This window comes from Ahaetulla prasina, chromosome 14 (assembly GCF_028640845.1).
Source record: "Ahaetulla prasina isolate Xishuangbanna chromosome 14, ASM2864084v1, whole genome shotgun sequence".
NCBI lineage: Eukaryota > Metazoa > Chordata > Lepidosauria > Squamata > Colubridae > Ahaetulla > Ahaetulla prasina.
Window position 1 is genome coordinate 10,753,243 of NC_080552.1, and position 16,322 is coordinate 10,769,564.

Genomic DNA, 16,322 nt, shown 5'->3' on the forward strand with positions numbered 1-16,322 from the left:
TTTGTGGGGACTCCTGAGAGGGGAGGGGCAGGGTGGGCGGGACCAGCCAGGAGTGGGATTTGGGGATTCTCTGACCTGCACAGAATCTTAGAATTTCCCGAACCCCTGTAAATTTAGGAAATATTTTGTATTAGATATATTTTTGAAGGAGAGGGGAATTGAGAGTGTGATTATGTGTGGAGTGACTAGAGATTATAATTTAGGATTTATTTTGGATTATGATTGTTAGTTTTGATACCCTGCATTTTGTTCTGGGAAGTCGGGGTGGGGGTGGGGGGTAAGGGGGAGGGGAATTGGGGGGTTGAGGGTAGAGGATGGAGTGATGGTTAATGTACAGGGATTATTGAAGATGTATAAATATAATTAATGTAGGGTTGGGTCTGCCCAGTTACCATTTTAGAACGGTGGGGAGGGAGAAAAGAGGAGAGAGTAGGAGGTAGGAAAGAGGAGAAGAGGAAGGAAGAGGGGGAGAAGAGGGCGAAGGAATGTATAGGGTGGAGGGAGGAGAGGATGTAGATAAGAGAAGGGGAGGAAGGTTTGGAAAGTAGAAGAAGGTAAAAGAGGGAAGAGAGTTAAAAGGAGGGGGTGGTGACTGGGCAAGCCCGACTAATTGTATATGACTACATTGGATGAGTTGTTGGATATGAATGTAAAAATAAAACTTTTTTATATATATATAAAAAAGAATTTCCCGAACCCCTGCGAACCCACAGCAGCCCACCCCTGCATATATTCATACATACATACATACATACATACATACATACATACATACATACAGATACACTCACATGCCTAGGATAATCTAGCGTTCTGACAGAAGCCAACATTTTGTGTCTGAACTTTCTTTGACCTTTTCCTTGAAGACATTTTGGTTCTCATCCAAGAAGCTTCATCTAATCAGGCATCATAATTTTTTGAATCCCGAAAGCTCGGAAGAGTAAATTTTTGGTCTTGGTGACCAACCCAGATTCAATCTTGCAAAGAAAATCGGATTTTTTTTGGGGGGGGGGATGGGGGGGAATTACCTTTGAGAAAATCATGACTTGGATGACTGAGATTACTTATCAAGCATTTGGAATGTTTTACCACCAACTCCTTCTTTCTCCTTTGCAGGACAGAGTGGTCTTGGCAAGTCCACCATGGTCAACACCCTCTTTAAATCCAAGATCAGCCGGAAGTCTGCCTGTTCCGGGTACGAGGAGCGTATTCCCAAAACTGTGCAGCTGCTCTCTGTCACCCATAGTAAGTAATATGAAAAGGCTAGCTCCTTGCTTCTGTTTTGGAGAGAAAGTACTGTATTTTTTTTTGGATTATAAAATGCACCGGAATATAACACTGTACCAAGATTTCAAAGAGGAAAACAAGAAAAGAAAATAGTTTTTGCCCTCCCAGGTCCCCAGGAGCACTCCGCTGGCCTCCCAAACCCTCTGCGCATACCGTTTTTGCAAAAAAAAAAAACAGGCCCGTTTTTGGCATAAACGGGACACACGGGCAGTGGTGAGATTCAGCCAGTTCGCACCACTTTGGGAGAACCGGTTGTTAATTTTCTGAGCAGTTTGGCAAACTGGTTGTTGAAAGAAATCATTAGGGCAGAGAACCGGTTGTTGAATTGCTTGAATCCCACCACTGCACGCGGGTCAGGGTTTCAGGAGGCCAAAAATGGCTGTATTCAGTGCATAAGACGTACCAACATTTCCTGTTTTAGGGCGGGGGAAGTGGGTCTTATACTCTGAAAAGTAAAGTATTACTTCACCTCCCTTTTTGCCATCTTCATCCCAGTAGATCCATCACAGGTCTAGAAAAACCCACTAGGTATTTTCTACTCTTCTTCATCCATCTGGCTCCAAGATCACAAATGAGTATTATTGTGTTCTTCCTTTTGTGTTCTGGCTATTTAGAAGCAGACATTTTATTCTAGTCTCAACTAGCATTACAAATTATATGATAAAGTTTCAAGATGGAAAGGAATTGGGTTTGTATGGAAGTTGCTCGCTGGAGAACTCTTTGGCTGGATTCTCAAACTATAGTAAAAAAGGGAAAGGTTCCCCTCGCACATATGTGCTAGTAGTTCCCGACTGTAGGGGGCGGTGCTCATCTTCGTTTCAGAAGAGCCAGCGCTGTCCAAAGACGTCTCCGTGGTCATGTGGCCGGCATGACTCAACGCCAAAGGCGCACGGAACGATGTTCCCTTCCCACCAAAGCTGGTCCCTATTTTTTCTACTTGCATTTTTTACCTGCTTTCGAACTGCTAGGTTGGCAGAAGCTGGGACAAGTCATGGGAGCTCACCCTGTTACGCAGCGCTAGGGATTCGAACCGCTGAACTGCCGACCTTTTGATCGACAAATTCATTGTCTTAGCCAATGAGCCACTGCATCCCCAAGCAGAGGATAGTAAAACCAAACTTGGCTAGGCTTTTGAAAGATTCGTCTGCATTCACATAACCAGAAATGAGTATGTTTTGCAAAACTAATTTGTAGGGTACACGAGTCTGTGCATTTGGCTAACTTTGAAAAGCAAGTCAACTGAAAGAATCATGGCTAATTTAGAAAAGACAGTATCATGCAAACACAATTTCTCAGCCATAGATGGTGGGGCGTTTCCCCCCCCCTGTTTAGCTAGTAAAACTAGCTAACTAACTAGAAAGTGTACTGCAAAATCTCCATTTCCACCCCACTCCAGGGGGAAGGATATAGCAAAATCCCCATTCCCTCTCCACTCCTGGGGGAAGGGTACTGCAAAATCTCCATTCCCACTCTGCTCTGGGGCCAGTCAGAGGTGGTATTTGCCAGTTCTCCAAACTACTCAAAATTTCCACTACCGGTTCTCCAGAACCGGTCAGAACCTGCTGAATAGCAACCCTGTTCTCCTGCCATGGGCAGAAGGTTGGTCTAAAACCAGGGGTCTCCAACCTTGGCAACTTTAAGCCTGGTGGACTTCAATTCCCAGAACCCCCCAGCCAGCTTTGGGAATTCTGGGAGTTGAAGTCCTTCAGGCTTAAAGTTGCCAAGGTTGGAGACTTCTGGTCAAGAAGACCTCGAAAATCCCTTCCAACCCTACGATTCTATGTTCTAAAAGCAGTAGTAGAAATGTGGTGGTGGCGGTTTTCTAACTGGGGAACTTTTCTGTAGGACTGGAGGAAATCACCCACAACATTTTTTACAAGCATGGAGGGATAACACTATCCTTTTGAAAAATAGCTGGACCGCTGACTGACTGCACAGGAAAAGGATTGTGTGATGGGGAAGCCATCTCAGGACCAACCAGAAGGGGTCGAAGGCTTACTTGGGCCGATGAAAAAGGAGGAGGCCCCTTTATTGTGCTAGATCTCAACTAGACTATTCTTCTTCCACATCCTTCGACTCCCCCCCCTTCCTCCTCCTCCTCCTCTTCCCATTCCTCAGTTACCCAGCAGGGCTTGTGAAAGGAGCTGGCCCTGTCCATTTCAGCTCTCTGGGAAACAAAAGGGGTCTTGTGCAGGACTCCCACTGACCCATTAAAGCGGTCGCCATAGCTACCCTCCCAGGAAGTTCATGCTGGTTTTCAAAGGGGGATGCAGGGAGGGGGGGAATGCTGTCATTCTTCCAAAAGGGAGAGAGAGAGAGAGAGAGAGACCACCACTGGCCTCATAGTTTAGAGATCAGAGAAACCCCCTACCCACTCACTCTCCAGAAAAGCGGCTCAGTTTCCGAGGGGAGGAGACGGAAGAGGGAAGAGGTTTTCGAAGACAGCGCTCATGGGGTGGTAGTGGGGGCGGGAATGGTATCCTACCCAAAGTTGAAGGGCTCTTTTTCAGGATCCAAGGGAAGATGCTAAGGGACAGTAAGGTCTGTCCAGTTGCACATGGAGTAGGCGGCAAAGGTGAAATGCACCGGGTTCTGATCGGTTTTGGTGAACCGGTGGTGGACATTTTGAGTAGTTCGGAGAACCAGAAAATACCACTTTCTGGCAGGCCCCAGAGTGGGGTAGGAATGGGGATTTTGCAACATCCTTTCCCCCAGGAGCGGGGAGGGAATGGGGATTTTGCAGTATCCTTCCTCCAGGAGTGGGGAGGGAATGGGGAGTTTGCAATATCCTTCCTCCAAGAGTGGGGAGGGAATGGGGAGTTTGCAGTATCCTTCCTCCAGGAGTGGGAAGGGAATGGGGAGTTTGCAATATCCTTCCTCCAGGAGTGAGGAAGGAATGGGGAGTTTGCAATATCCTTCCTCCAGGAGCGGGGAGGGAATGGGGATTTTGCGGTATCCTTCCTCCAGGAGAAGGAGGGAATGGAGATTTTGCAGTATCCTTCCTCCAGGAGTGAGGAGGGAATGGGGAGTTTGCAATATCCTTCCTCCAGGAGTGGGGAAGGAATGGGGAGTTTGCAATATCCTTCTTCCAGAAGAGGGAGGGAATGGAGATTTTGCAGTATCCTTCCCCTGCCATGCCCACCAAGCCACACCAAGCCCACCAAGCCACACCAAGCCCACCAAGCCACGCCCGTAGAACCGGTAGTAAAAAAATTTGGATTTCCCCACTGATAGGGGTGGGGGAATGGCTCCTTCATTCCCTACCTCAGGGAACCACGTACCTTTGATGGACTGTGTGGGTGTCCCATTTCCGAAGACTTTCTGCAGCCTTCCAGCCTTGGCCACGGGAATTAGAGTGTCTTTGCTCTCCCAATTCTGAAGCCCATCAGGAGTCTGCCTGCATCTGGCATTGATTTGAAAGGTTCAAGGAGAGATGCTAATCCACTCCTCATCCTGACAATCAGAATTATCTACGTTTCGGCCTGTCTGTCAGTTGATCTATCAATCAATTTCTAGATCTACCCATCATATCTAAAGGTCTGTCTGTCTGTTTGCCTACCTACTTACCTACCTACCCATCTACCTATCATCTAATCTATCTGTCTGTGTCTGTCTATATAGCTAATGTATTTGTCTGTCTAGCTATCATCTTTCTCCCTCTCCCTCTGTCTCCCCCTCCCTCTCTCCCTCCCTCCCTCCCTCCCTCTCTCCCTTTCTTTCTCTCTCTCTGTGTTCCAATATCTCAGGGGCTGCTCCAAAGAAGAGGGAGTCAAGCCACTCTCCAAAGCATCTGAGGGCAGGACAAGAAGCAATGGGTGGAAACTAATCAAGGAAAGAACCAACTTAGAACTAAGGGGAAATTTCCTGACAGTCAGAACAATTCATCAGTGGAACAACTTGCCTCCAGAAGTTGTGAATGCTCCAACACTGGAAGTTTTTAAGAAGATATTGGATAACAATTCATCTGAAGTGGTATAGGGTTTCCTGCCTGAGCAGGGGGTTGGACTAGAATACCTCCAAGGTGCCTTCCAACTCTAATTCTATTCTAGTCTAGTCTAGTCTAGTCTAGCCTGGTCTGGTCTAGTCTAGTCTAGTCTAGTCTAGTCTAGTCTATCCTACCATACCATACCCTACCGTACCCTATCCTATCCTACTCTACCCTAATCTCTCTCTCTCCATGCATCCATGCATCTACCTACTTACCTATCGATCAATCTGTCTAACAAATTTATCTAACCACCCATCTCATGAGAAGGGACTCTGGGTGGCCTACAACACTCAAATAAAAACAACACTCATACAAATGCAATCATTCTATCAATCTAAAAGAATCAGATTATGAAGTAAACTATACAAACCACAGGTGTGGAGAGAAGGAATAATATATCAATAGAGGAGCCCCCTTGAGACGTCATTGGTTCCCCTGGGGCCCCAAGTCTGGTAACATAAGCAGGTTCTGGAGGGAGATGGAGAGAGATGGAGTTTACTTGACTTTTAGGGTGGTGGGAGAATGTTCCCCCTCTCCTCCCCCTCAGTTGAAAAGCAAGAAGGAAGCAGGTGAGTCTGAATCTGAATTCAGAAATGTGACCTGACCCAATGTCCTCTTCTTCTGACAGTCGTTGAAGAAAAAGGAGTGAAGATGAAGCTGACAGTCACAGACACCCCTGGATTTGGGGACCAGATTAACAATCAAAACTGGTAAGAAGGGAGATGGATCACTAGCACCTTGCCTGGAAGATCTGGCATTGATTTCCTCTATTCAATATTGATTGATTGATTGATTGATTGATTCATTCATTCATTCATTCATTGGTTGATTCATTCATTGATTGATTCATTCATTGGTTGATTCGTTCATTGATTGATTGATTGATTGATTGATTCATTCATTGATTGATTGATTAATTCATTCATTCAATGTAGATGTCCCTTTTTAAAGACCACCCTCCTGGAAGAGTGGCTTATCAGACTTTCTTGCAGAAATTAAATTCAGAAAGCACACACAGGTAGACCGATTCAGCAGGATTGATTTAAATATTGAATTGGGAGAAAATGTAAATATTAGGAGCTCACCACTATGAAACAATTGTAAAAAGGGAATGTATGTTATGTGTTTTGTGTTTGTTATGTTGTGCTATGTTATAAATAAAAAACTTTTTTAAAAAAAGTGGTTTCACTGAAATAAGAACATCTTGATGTTCATACAGCGAAGGTATTTTCTCAAAGAACTTCATCCTTTATTTGTTTGCTAGTTTGCTTTAAGCAAAAAACAGCAGGTTTTGTTCACCGTGGTCCAGGAAACCGAATCTCTTATTTCTTCCTTTCTCATAGCTGGGAGCCAATCATTCAATATATCAATGACCAGTATGAGCGTTATTTGAAAGAGGAAATCCTGATTAAGCGCAAGCAGAAAATCCCAGATACCCGTGTACATGCCTGTGTGTATTTTGTCCCACCAACAGGTCACTGGTAAGTTCTCCTTTGTTATGAGAGTCCATCCCCCCCTCTCATTATAACCAAAAAGGGGATCATAGAAAGCTAGGCCAGCTCAATTCAGAACAAATGGTCTATGGAGAAGACTATTCATCTTAGAAGAGATTAGATTAGAATTCTTTATTGGCCAAGTGTGATTGGACACACAAGGAATTTGTCTTTGGTGCATATGCTCTCAGTGTACATAAAAAGACAAGATACCTTTATCAAGAAACATAAGGTACAACTCTTAATGATAGTCATAGGGTACAAATAAGCAATCAAATCATACTAGGAAACAATCAATGTAAACAATCAATACAAACAGGACTGTAAACAAGTTGCAGTTATGCAGTCATAAGTGCGAGGAGATGGGTGATAGGAACGATAAGATTAATAGCTGTGCAGACTTAGTGAATAGTTTGACAGTGTTGTGGGAATTAGTTGTTTAGCAGAGTGATGGCATTTGGAAAAAAACTGTTCTTTTGTCTAGTTGTTCTGTTGTGCAGTGCTCTATAGCATCATTTTGAGGGTAGGAGTTGAAACAGTTTATGTCTAGGATGCGAGGGGTCTGTAGATATTTTCACAGCCCTCTTTTTGATTCATGCAGTATACAGATCCTCAATGGAAGGCAGGTTGGTAGCCATTGTATTTCTGCAGTTCTAATGATCCTCTGAAGTCTGTGTCTGTCTTATTGGGTTGCAGAACCAAACCAGACAGTTCTAGTGGTGCAGATGACAGACTCAATAATTCCTGTGTAGAACTGGATCAGCAGCTCCTTGGGCAGTTTGAGCTTCCTGGGTTGGCGCAGAAAGAACATTCTTGGTTGTGCTTTTTTGGTGACATTTTTGATGTTAGATGTCCATTTTAGGACTTGAGATATGATAGAGCCTAGAACCGTTAGACAGCAGGCCAAGACAAATAGACATAGCATCCTATCTAGATGGTCTTTAGATTACACCTCTCATTAAAGGCCGGGGAAAAGGCTTTCCTTAATCCAAAACCAATCCTGTGATCTTTGAAACCCACCACCAAATGTGTTTGATGTCAAGGTTCTGCCTGATAAACCCACCCAATTCAGCACTCCGAGACGGACAGCTTTCTCACTCTCTCTCTCTCTCTCTCTCTCTCTCTCTCTTTTTTTTTTTGATTTTTTATTTTATTTTATACACAAACAAACACATAATATATCAGTCATTCCTTCCATGTGACATCTTGGTGTTTTCTCTATATCTTCATCTTTTTGTTGTTTCTTCTATCTTCATTCACACTTAATCTATTACAACATTTCTCCAAAAATACACTATTCTGATTATACCATTCTCTTACATAACTATTAATTTGTTTATCTAATCTCTTTTCCAGCCAATGGTAAAAGTGATACCATATCTTAAAATATTCTGAATCCTCTCTTTCTTTAATTATCAAAGTTAATCTATTCATTTCTGCACATTCTAAGATTTTTTTAAATTACTTCTTCTTCTAAAGGTATTTTCTCTGCTTTCCAATTTTGCTCAAAAACAATTTTTGCAGCTGTTATAACATGTATAGTCAAACAAATATTTTCTTTACTGATTTTTTCTGGGAGGATACCCAATAGGAACAGCTCCGGTTTTAAATCAATATGTTGTTTTATTGCTGTCCCAGATGGACAGCTTTCTTAAAGGACTATTTTATTGAGCACATCATTTCAGCATGCATGAAAGCAAAACCAACTGTTAACTAAATTTCCCATGGTTTTTTTATAATTCAAGAATAGATATTCCCCTCTCCCCCCCACCTCCCCCATTGTCACAAGTCACATTGTACAATTGGGTGTTCTCTGGTAACTCCTTCCAGTCTCTGGACAGCACCTGTTGAGATGACCTGGCTCTCACGGGATGATCTGTTGTTGTTGTTGTTATTGTCTGGTCTGATATTCCAGCCTCTTCCCCACCCTTCCCATACTGGGTGGCAATCTGAGAAATGAAATGATGGCTGCTGCAGCCCAGATCCGTTTCGAAGTTGACATTTGAGCAGTTGGGTAGACAACTTCTCCAGGGAAGTTGAAATCCTCCCAAACTACAGTAGGCTTTGTTGGGATAGCAGCTCTGTTCATATCACATGCAGAGGACTTCTTTCCCCTCAGGCTGCGCCCCTTGGACCTGGAATTCATGAGACGTCTCAGTAAGATCACCAATGTGGTTCCGGTCATCGCCAAAGCGGACACCTTGACCCTGGAGGAAAGGGCAGAGTTCAAACAGAGGGTAAGAGAACAACCAGCATGAGCAGAAACGCAGAAATGTTCCTGATGTCAGAATGGTGGACTGACCTAGCGAAAGGGGAGAATAACAGAATAGCAGAGTTGGAAGGGATCTTGGAGGTCTTCTAGTCCAACCCCCTGCTCAAGCAGGAGACCCTGTACCATTCCAGACAAATCTCTTCTTAAAAGCTTCCAGTGTTGGGAGCTCCCACAGCTTCTGGAAGTAAGCCTTTCCACTGATTAATTGTTTTTGCTGTCAGGGAATTTCTCCTTAGTTCTAGGTTGATTCTCTCCTTGATTAGTTTCTATCCTCTGCCGTTACAGAAAAGTGAATTTTGGAAAATTAGAAAGTATGATAAACTCAAAAGTAAGTCCCTTGGATTGTGTTAGGAATAAAATAAGAGTACAGAGGGCTTTTGATAGGCGTATAGATTCTGAATCCATAATTCAGAATCAGGATTCTAACCAAGGGTTTCTTAGCAACTTAACAAGTTTTAGAAGTGTGGACTTCAGCTCCCAGAATTTTCCATTCTTAATTGGAATGCTAAACTTAATACTACCATGGTCTCAAAGAATAAAACTGAACCGGCCACCTGACACAACAGATGCTTTCTTTAAAGGGAAGAAAAATCCCAAAAGTTTTTCTCGGAGGGGAAAAAGTTTGGACTTGAATATGACTTTCTGATCTTTTGCCTGTAAACAGAGAAGCATCCAATTACATAATTCTTCTAGGTTTCATGGTTGATTGGACTCCATAAAAGAGTTTTACAGCACTTCTGTAAACCCAGGGACAAAAAAAGAGAAGAAATCTGTGCTTTGGGGCCTGAGCAAGAATATTGAGGAGATTAATCTTCCTTCTATATGACATCTAAACATATTAGAATTCTTGATTGGCCAAGTGTGATTAGACACACAAGGAATTGGTCTCTGATGCATAAGCTCTCGGCGTACATACCCTGTTTCCCTGACCCAACCGGAACATAAGTGCTAGCATGATTTTTCAGGATGCTCATAATATAAGCCCTACCACCAAAATAAGTCCTGGAGGAGAGTGCAAAAGTTGGCTTGAAACTCAACATTAAGAAAACTAAAATCATGGCATCTGGCCCTCTCAGTTTCTGGCAGATAGATGGGGAAGAAATGGAGGTAGTGACAGATTTTATTTTCCTGGGCTCCAAGATCACCACAGATGGGGACTGCAGCCAAGAAATTAAAAGACGCCTGCTCCTGGGGAGGAAAGCTATGGCAAATCTAGACAACGTACTAAAAAGCAGAGACATCACCCTGCCAACAAAAGTGCATATAGTCAAGGCTATGGTTTTTCCAGTTGCAATGTATGGCTGTGAAGGTTGGACCATAAGAAAGGCTGAGTGCCAAAGAATTGAGGCCTTTGAACTCTGGTGCTGGAGAAGACTCCTGCGAGTCCCTTGGACTGCAAGGAGAACAAACAAGTCAGTCCTAGAGGAGATCAACCCTGACTGCTCTTTAGAAGGCCATATCCTGAAGGTGAAACTGAAATACTTTGGCCACCTAATGAGAAGAAAGGACTCACTGGAGAAGAGCCCAATGCTGGGAACAATGGAGGGCAAAAGAAGAAGAGGACGGCAGAGAATGAGGTGTCTGGATGGAGTCACTGAAGCAGTAGACATGAGTTTAAATGGATTCCAGAGGATGGTAGAGGACAGGAAGGCCTGGAGGAGCGTTGTCCATGGGGTCGCGATGGGTCGGACATGACTTCACAACTAACAACCACAAGATTATCAGCCAGATTTAGTACCGTATTTCCCCCAAAATAAGACCTAACCAGATAATAAGCCCTAATGTGTCTTTTGGAGCAAAAAAATTAATATAAGACCCGTTCTTATTTTCGCGGAAACACAGGTACAACAATAGTGAATATCATGTAGAAGCGAAACTGATCTTTTCTATAGCATGTTATGATATTCTTGATCAACCCCAAAGTGCAGATTGTTCTTCACTTGTTGTCCTTCAATTTAAGAAAGGAAGTCATGATTGTAACTACCATTTTATCTTGGCAGGTCCAGAAAGACCTAAAGACCCACGGCATCCATGTCTACCCCCAAGTAGACTTTGACGATGATCCAGACGATCGGCTTTTGAATGATAAAATCCGGGTAAGTCAGTGGAGATGGAGAGGACATTATGGAGGATACCTGGTGTTGTGACCTAGGCCCAAGTAGTTATTAACAGACACAATCAGTCCTAAACAAACATATTTTATTAGAACAGCTGAGAATTACTTCATTCTCAGCTTAGTCCAAATTAATTCCAAAACAAAGTCCTTCAGAAAAAGTCCTTCTACCTTATCACAAACCTTTGTCTTCTTTGGTACTCTGCCAAAGGCTTTTCTCGGCAAAGCCCCACGAAGTTCAGAAACAGGAGACAAGAAACAATTGTAGCAACGTTGCTTTCCAAAAAAAAAAAACCCCAAGAGTCATTGCTGCTCTTTTAAGCCTTATGGGAGGGGCCAATCATCTCCTGGCCTTACTCCTGAGTTGTCCTTTTTGCTTTAGCTGCTCTTGCCTTCTGGCAGCTCTTTGCATGTGTGCATTAGGAACAGGCTCCTCCTCTTCCTCTGCCTCACTATTATCAGTCTCTAGAGGTTCCAGAGTCCGCACATTGTTCCCAGATGGCCCTGGCCCCATCTCTGCCTCCGACCCAGAGTCCTTGTCCGGGCCTTCCCCTGACTCCAGGACTGACCCATTGTCCTCCCCAGCCTCCTCACTCTCTGACTCCGCTGCCAGCTCCACAGACTGCTGGCGGACCACAACATCTGGCTGAGTTTGGGGTTCAGCCAAAAGCTATATTGCTACAGTTCAAGAACAGTTTTTACAGTATTTCCTTCCTTCACCCCTACCTCAACAAACATTCTTGCCCTTTAAGGTTTTAAGTATTGATCTTGGCTTGTATTAATCTGTATTCCCAATGTTCTCAAATCAGTGACCAAATCTGGTAATCTGGATTAAAGTTGCCTTTTTGTTGTTGTTGTTAAGTGTTCTGGGTTAGTTTGGAATTGCCCGTGTTGTAATCTGGAATTATAGTTTGGCTGGAGAACTGTGGTTTGAACTGAGATGGAAACGAGGAACTTTAGGAATATCCAACAGGTTTTAGCTTGGTTTGCAATATTATTTATTTATTATTTATTTATTTATTTGTTCGTACTTTTATACCGCCCTATCTCCCTAGGGACTCAGGGCGGTTTACAGCCAAATAAAACATATATATATATACAGAATAAAACATTAATTTAAAAAACTTATTAAATAGGCCGAATATTTGAAATAGAAATATAAATAATAAAACCCCATTAAAACCAGATTTAAAATTTAAAAATTCTAGTCCAGTCCTGCGCAAATAAATAGATGTGTCTTAAACTCGCGGCGGAAGGTTTGAAGGTCAGGAAGTTGGCGAAGTCCTGGGGGAAGCTCGTTCCAGAGGGTGGGAGCCCCCACAGAAAAGGCCCTTCCCCTGGGTGTCGCCAGTCGGCACTGCCTGGCCGACGGCACCCTGAGGAGTCCCTCCCTGTGAGAGCGCACGGGTCAGTGGGAGGCAATCGGTGGCAGCAGACGGTCCCGTAAGTATTATACAGGTAAATCCTCGATTTACAACAGTTCATTTAGTGACTGTTCAAAGCGGCACTGAAAAAAGTAACCTGAGAACGTTTTTCACACGGATGACTGTTGCAGCATCCCCAAGATCATGTGATGAAAAGTTGAAGCCTTGGCAACTGGCATGTACTTATGACGGTTGCAGTGTCCCGGGATCACTTGAAAACCCCTTTTGCAACCTTCTGACAAGCAAGGTCAATGGGGAAGCCAGATTCACTTAACTGTGTTTCTAACAACAGCAGTGATTCACTTAACAACCGAGGCAAGAAAGCTCATGGAGCAAATAAGCTCAATAACTGTCTTGCTTAGCAACAGAAATTTTGGGCTCAGTTGTGGCTGTAAGTTGAGGACTACCTATAATTAAACGGTGAGTCTCAACAGGATTGCAATGTGTTCTGCCTCTGAAGTTGTGTTTTGGTTTAGTAGGAGTTCTGCATGCTCTGAGTCTCTCAGCCATGATACATATTTAAATTCTGCTGACTTTTTTTTCCTCACCAAGGTGCTGCTAGAACTGAATTTCTCATCTTGCTTCTGCTTCTCTTAAATCTAGGAGAAAATCCCCTTTGCAGTCGTAGGCGCGGACAAGGAACACCAGGTGAATGGGAAGAAAGTCCTGGGTCGCAAGACCAAGTGGGGGATCATTGAAGGTAAGGCTTCTTGGATGAAGAGCAATCATCTTTCAGCAACAAAGATGATTAGGGGACTGGAGGCTAAAACATATGAAGAATGGTTGCAGGAACTCAATATGTCTAGTTTAATGAAAAGAAGGACCAGGGGAGACATGATAGCAGTGTTCCAATATCTCAGGGGCTGCCACAAAGAAGAGGGAGTCAGGCTGTTCTCCAAAGCACCTGAGGGTAGAACAAGAAGCAATGGGTGGAAAGTAATCAAGGAGAGAAGCAACTTAGAACTTAGAACTGGATTACTGCAATGCTCTCTACATGGGGCTCCCCTTGAAGGGCATCCGGAGGCTTCAGTTAGTTCAGAATGCGGCTGCGCCTAGGCAGTGCCGTCTGGCGACACCCAGGGGAAGGGCCTTCTCTGTCGGGGCTCCCACCCTCTGGAACGAACTCCCCCCAGGACTTCGTCAACTTCCGGACCTCCGAACCTTCCGTCGCGAGCTTAAAACACATTTATTCATCTGCGCAGGACTGGATTAGATTTTAAATTTATATTGGTTTTAAATGGGTTTTATTATTTATATTGTTTTTTAATAATTCGGCCTTGTAGAATAAGTTTTTTAATTGTTTTTTAGTCTGTATTTATATGTGCTTTTTACTTGCCTGTGAACCGCCCTGAGTCCCTTGGGAGATAGGGCGGTATATAAATGTGATTAATAAATAAATAAATAAATAAATAAACTAAGGAGAAATTTCCTGACAGTTAGAACAATCAATAATTGGAACAATTTGCCTGCAGAAGTTGTGAATGCACCAACACTGGAAATTTTTAAGAAAATGTTGGATAGCCATTTGTCTGAAATGGTGTAGGGTTTCCTGCCTGGGCAGGGGGTTGGACTAGAAGACCTCCAAGGTCCCTTCCAACTCTGTTATTATGTTATGTTATAAGAGCTGACCTGCAGAGATCCATCTGAGAAAAGTCCAAACAAGAAAGTCTCTAGAGTCAATCGGTTGTGCACACTTGAGTGTAGGAGAAGGAATGGGAGAACCAAGGGGTAGAATTAAGAGAGGGGTCATTTAAGAATCCCTACATAGCCACAAGCAAATGATTAATGTCAGGCATGAGAGACCAGGTCCACACATGAAGGTCCAATTAAATTGCTAATAGTGCCTATTGCTTAGGAATCTTCTCAATTAACATTTGTCCCCTGCTCGGAGTTTGATGAGGGTCAATGGAATTCAAGGGGAGTATCAACATTCTGAGTAATGCATCGAAAGCAGAACTCCGAGGCAGGTAGATTCCTCAAAGAACTTGTTTATTGAGTGCATCAAATCAGCACAGCCAGGGAAAACCAACTCTGAAAAGTTTTCCCCGAGTAATGACATCATTAAAACAGCATCTGATCCCCTCCCCTATTGTCACAGGTCACTTTCTCCACTTGGGACATTTGGCGGGCTCCTTGTTTAACTTTCCTCCTCCTTCAGTGGCCAATTGTGTATTTGTCCTTGCTTCCCACGAGAAAGCTTTTTGTTTTGACTACCGGCTAGGCTATCAGTTTTCCCCTCCCCCTTATGAGTTTGTGGCAACTATGAGGCAGCAGAAGACGCCTTCAGCCAGGCTCACTTCAGAGTTAACAGAGTTGGACTTAGTTTGCTTGTGGCGACGTAAGGATTCTAGCCTGATCCCTCTTTTAACTCCACCTCCAGGTTCTGCCTTCTTTTTCTTACATTGTGTCTTTTACTTTCTTCTGCTTCTCCTGCTTTCTGCCCTACACTGATAGTTGCTTATTTACACCCTTGGGTAGGAGAGGGATGCTACTCCCACCAGAACAGTGATCTGGGGCAGGGGTCTGCAAACTTGGCTCTTTTAAGACTTGTGGACTTCAACTCCCAGTTTGCTGGCTGAGGAACTCTGGGAGTTGAAATCCACAAGTCTTAAAGGAGTCAAGTTGGCAGACCCCTGATCTGGGGCCATATAACTGCCCAAAATGTCTTAAGCTTTTCCTGAAATTTGAAATGGAAGAAGAACGACCGAAGAAATGTATGATGAAATGAGCTAAAAAAAACTTTGGCTATTATATGCAGATGGATCAGTGGGAAAACGTGTGGTTAAAAAGACTAAAACCCACACTGTTAGAATTCTTTACAAAAGGATGTACCATTCATTGGTATGTGACGCCAGACAAACTTTTTAGAATGTCTGAAGGTACAGGCAGTCCTCAACTTACAGCCATCCATTTAGTGACCATTCAGAGTTGCAGCAGCGCTGGAAAAAAGTGACTCAGGATTGGTTTTTGGTTTTTTTTTTACATTTATATCCCGCCCTTCTCCGAAGACTCAGGGCGGCTTACAGTGTGTAAGGCAGTAGTCTCGTTCTATTTGTATATTTACAAAGTCAACTTATTGCCCCCCCAACAATCTGGGTCCTCATTTTACCTACCTTATAAAGGATGGAAGGCTGAGTCAACCTCGGGCCTGGTGGGACTAGAACCTGCAGTAATTGCAGGCTTCGGTGTTCTTAATAACAGGCTTCTTACAGCCTGAGCCACACCGCGGCCCCACACAACCAACCCCACACAGAGCATCCCCGTGGTCACGTCATCCACATTCACATGCATGGCAATAGACTCACGTTTATGACAGTTGCAATGTCCCCGGGTCATGGAATCCACTTTGGCGACCTTCTGACACGCAGAATCAATGGGAAAGCCAGATTCACTTAACAACCGTGTTACTAACTTGAACATCTTCAGTGATTCACTTAACCACTGTGGCAAGAAAGATCATAACAACTCCCAGAGCGTGGGGAAAATTGCTTTTATTGATTGGCCTGGGCAGCTTTCTATAGGTTTTCAAACAGAGAGACCTTAGGCATCAGAATGGCAGTCTAATCATTGATTAAAACTACAATAGCTTTAAACTTTTCTCCGCTAGTGGCCAGGCAATATTTAAGTATCCAGTGCCCTCTAGCGTTCAGCAGAGATTTCTTCCCAGCAAGACGCGAGACATTCAAATCATTGCCTGTGAATTTCAAAACTTCACCCAATGGCTCAAGCCAAATATTTGGCAGAA

The 16,322-nt window shown here is 43.6% G+C and overlaps 1 protein-coding gene across 4 annotated transcripts in view; it reads left to right on the forward strand.

Moving 5' to 3' along the window:
* The window catches only part of SEPTIN12 (septin 12), a 113,957-nt gene that overhangs the window by 87,773 nt on the left and 9,862 nt on the right, over positions 1-16,322 (forward strand). For all 4 annotated transcript variants that reach the window (XM_058157573.1, XM_058157572.1, XM_058157574.1 and 1 more), the window contains 6 exons: positions 1,117-1,245; positions 5,904-5,985; positions 6,619-6,756; positions 8,888-9,005; positions 11,041-11,136; positions 13,181-13,277. In XM_058157573.1, the coding sequence (XP_058013556.1) occupies positions 1,117-1,245; positions 5,904-5,985; positions 6,619-6,756; positions 8,888-9,005; positions 11,041-11,136; positions 13,181-13,277 (660 nt within the window). The remainder of the gene's footprint in view (positions 1-1,116; positions 1,246-5,903; positions 5,986-6,618; positions 6,757-8,887; positions 9,006-11,040; positions 11,137-13,180; positions 13,278-16,322) is intronic.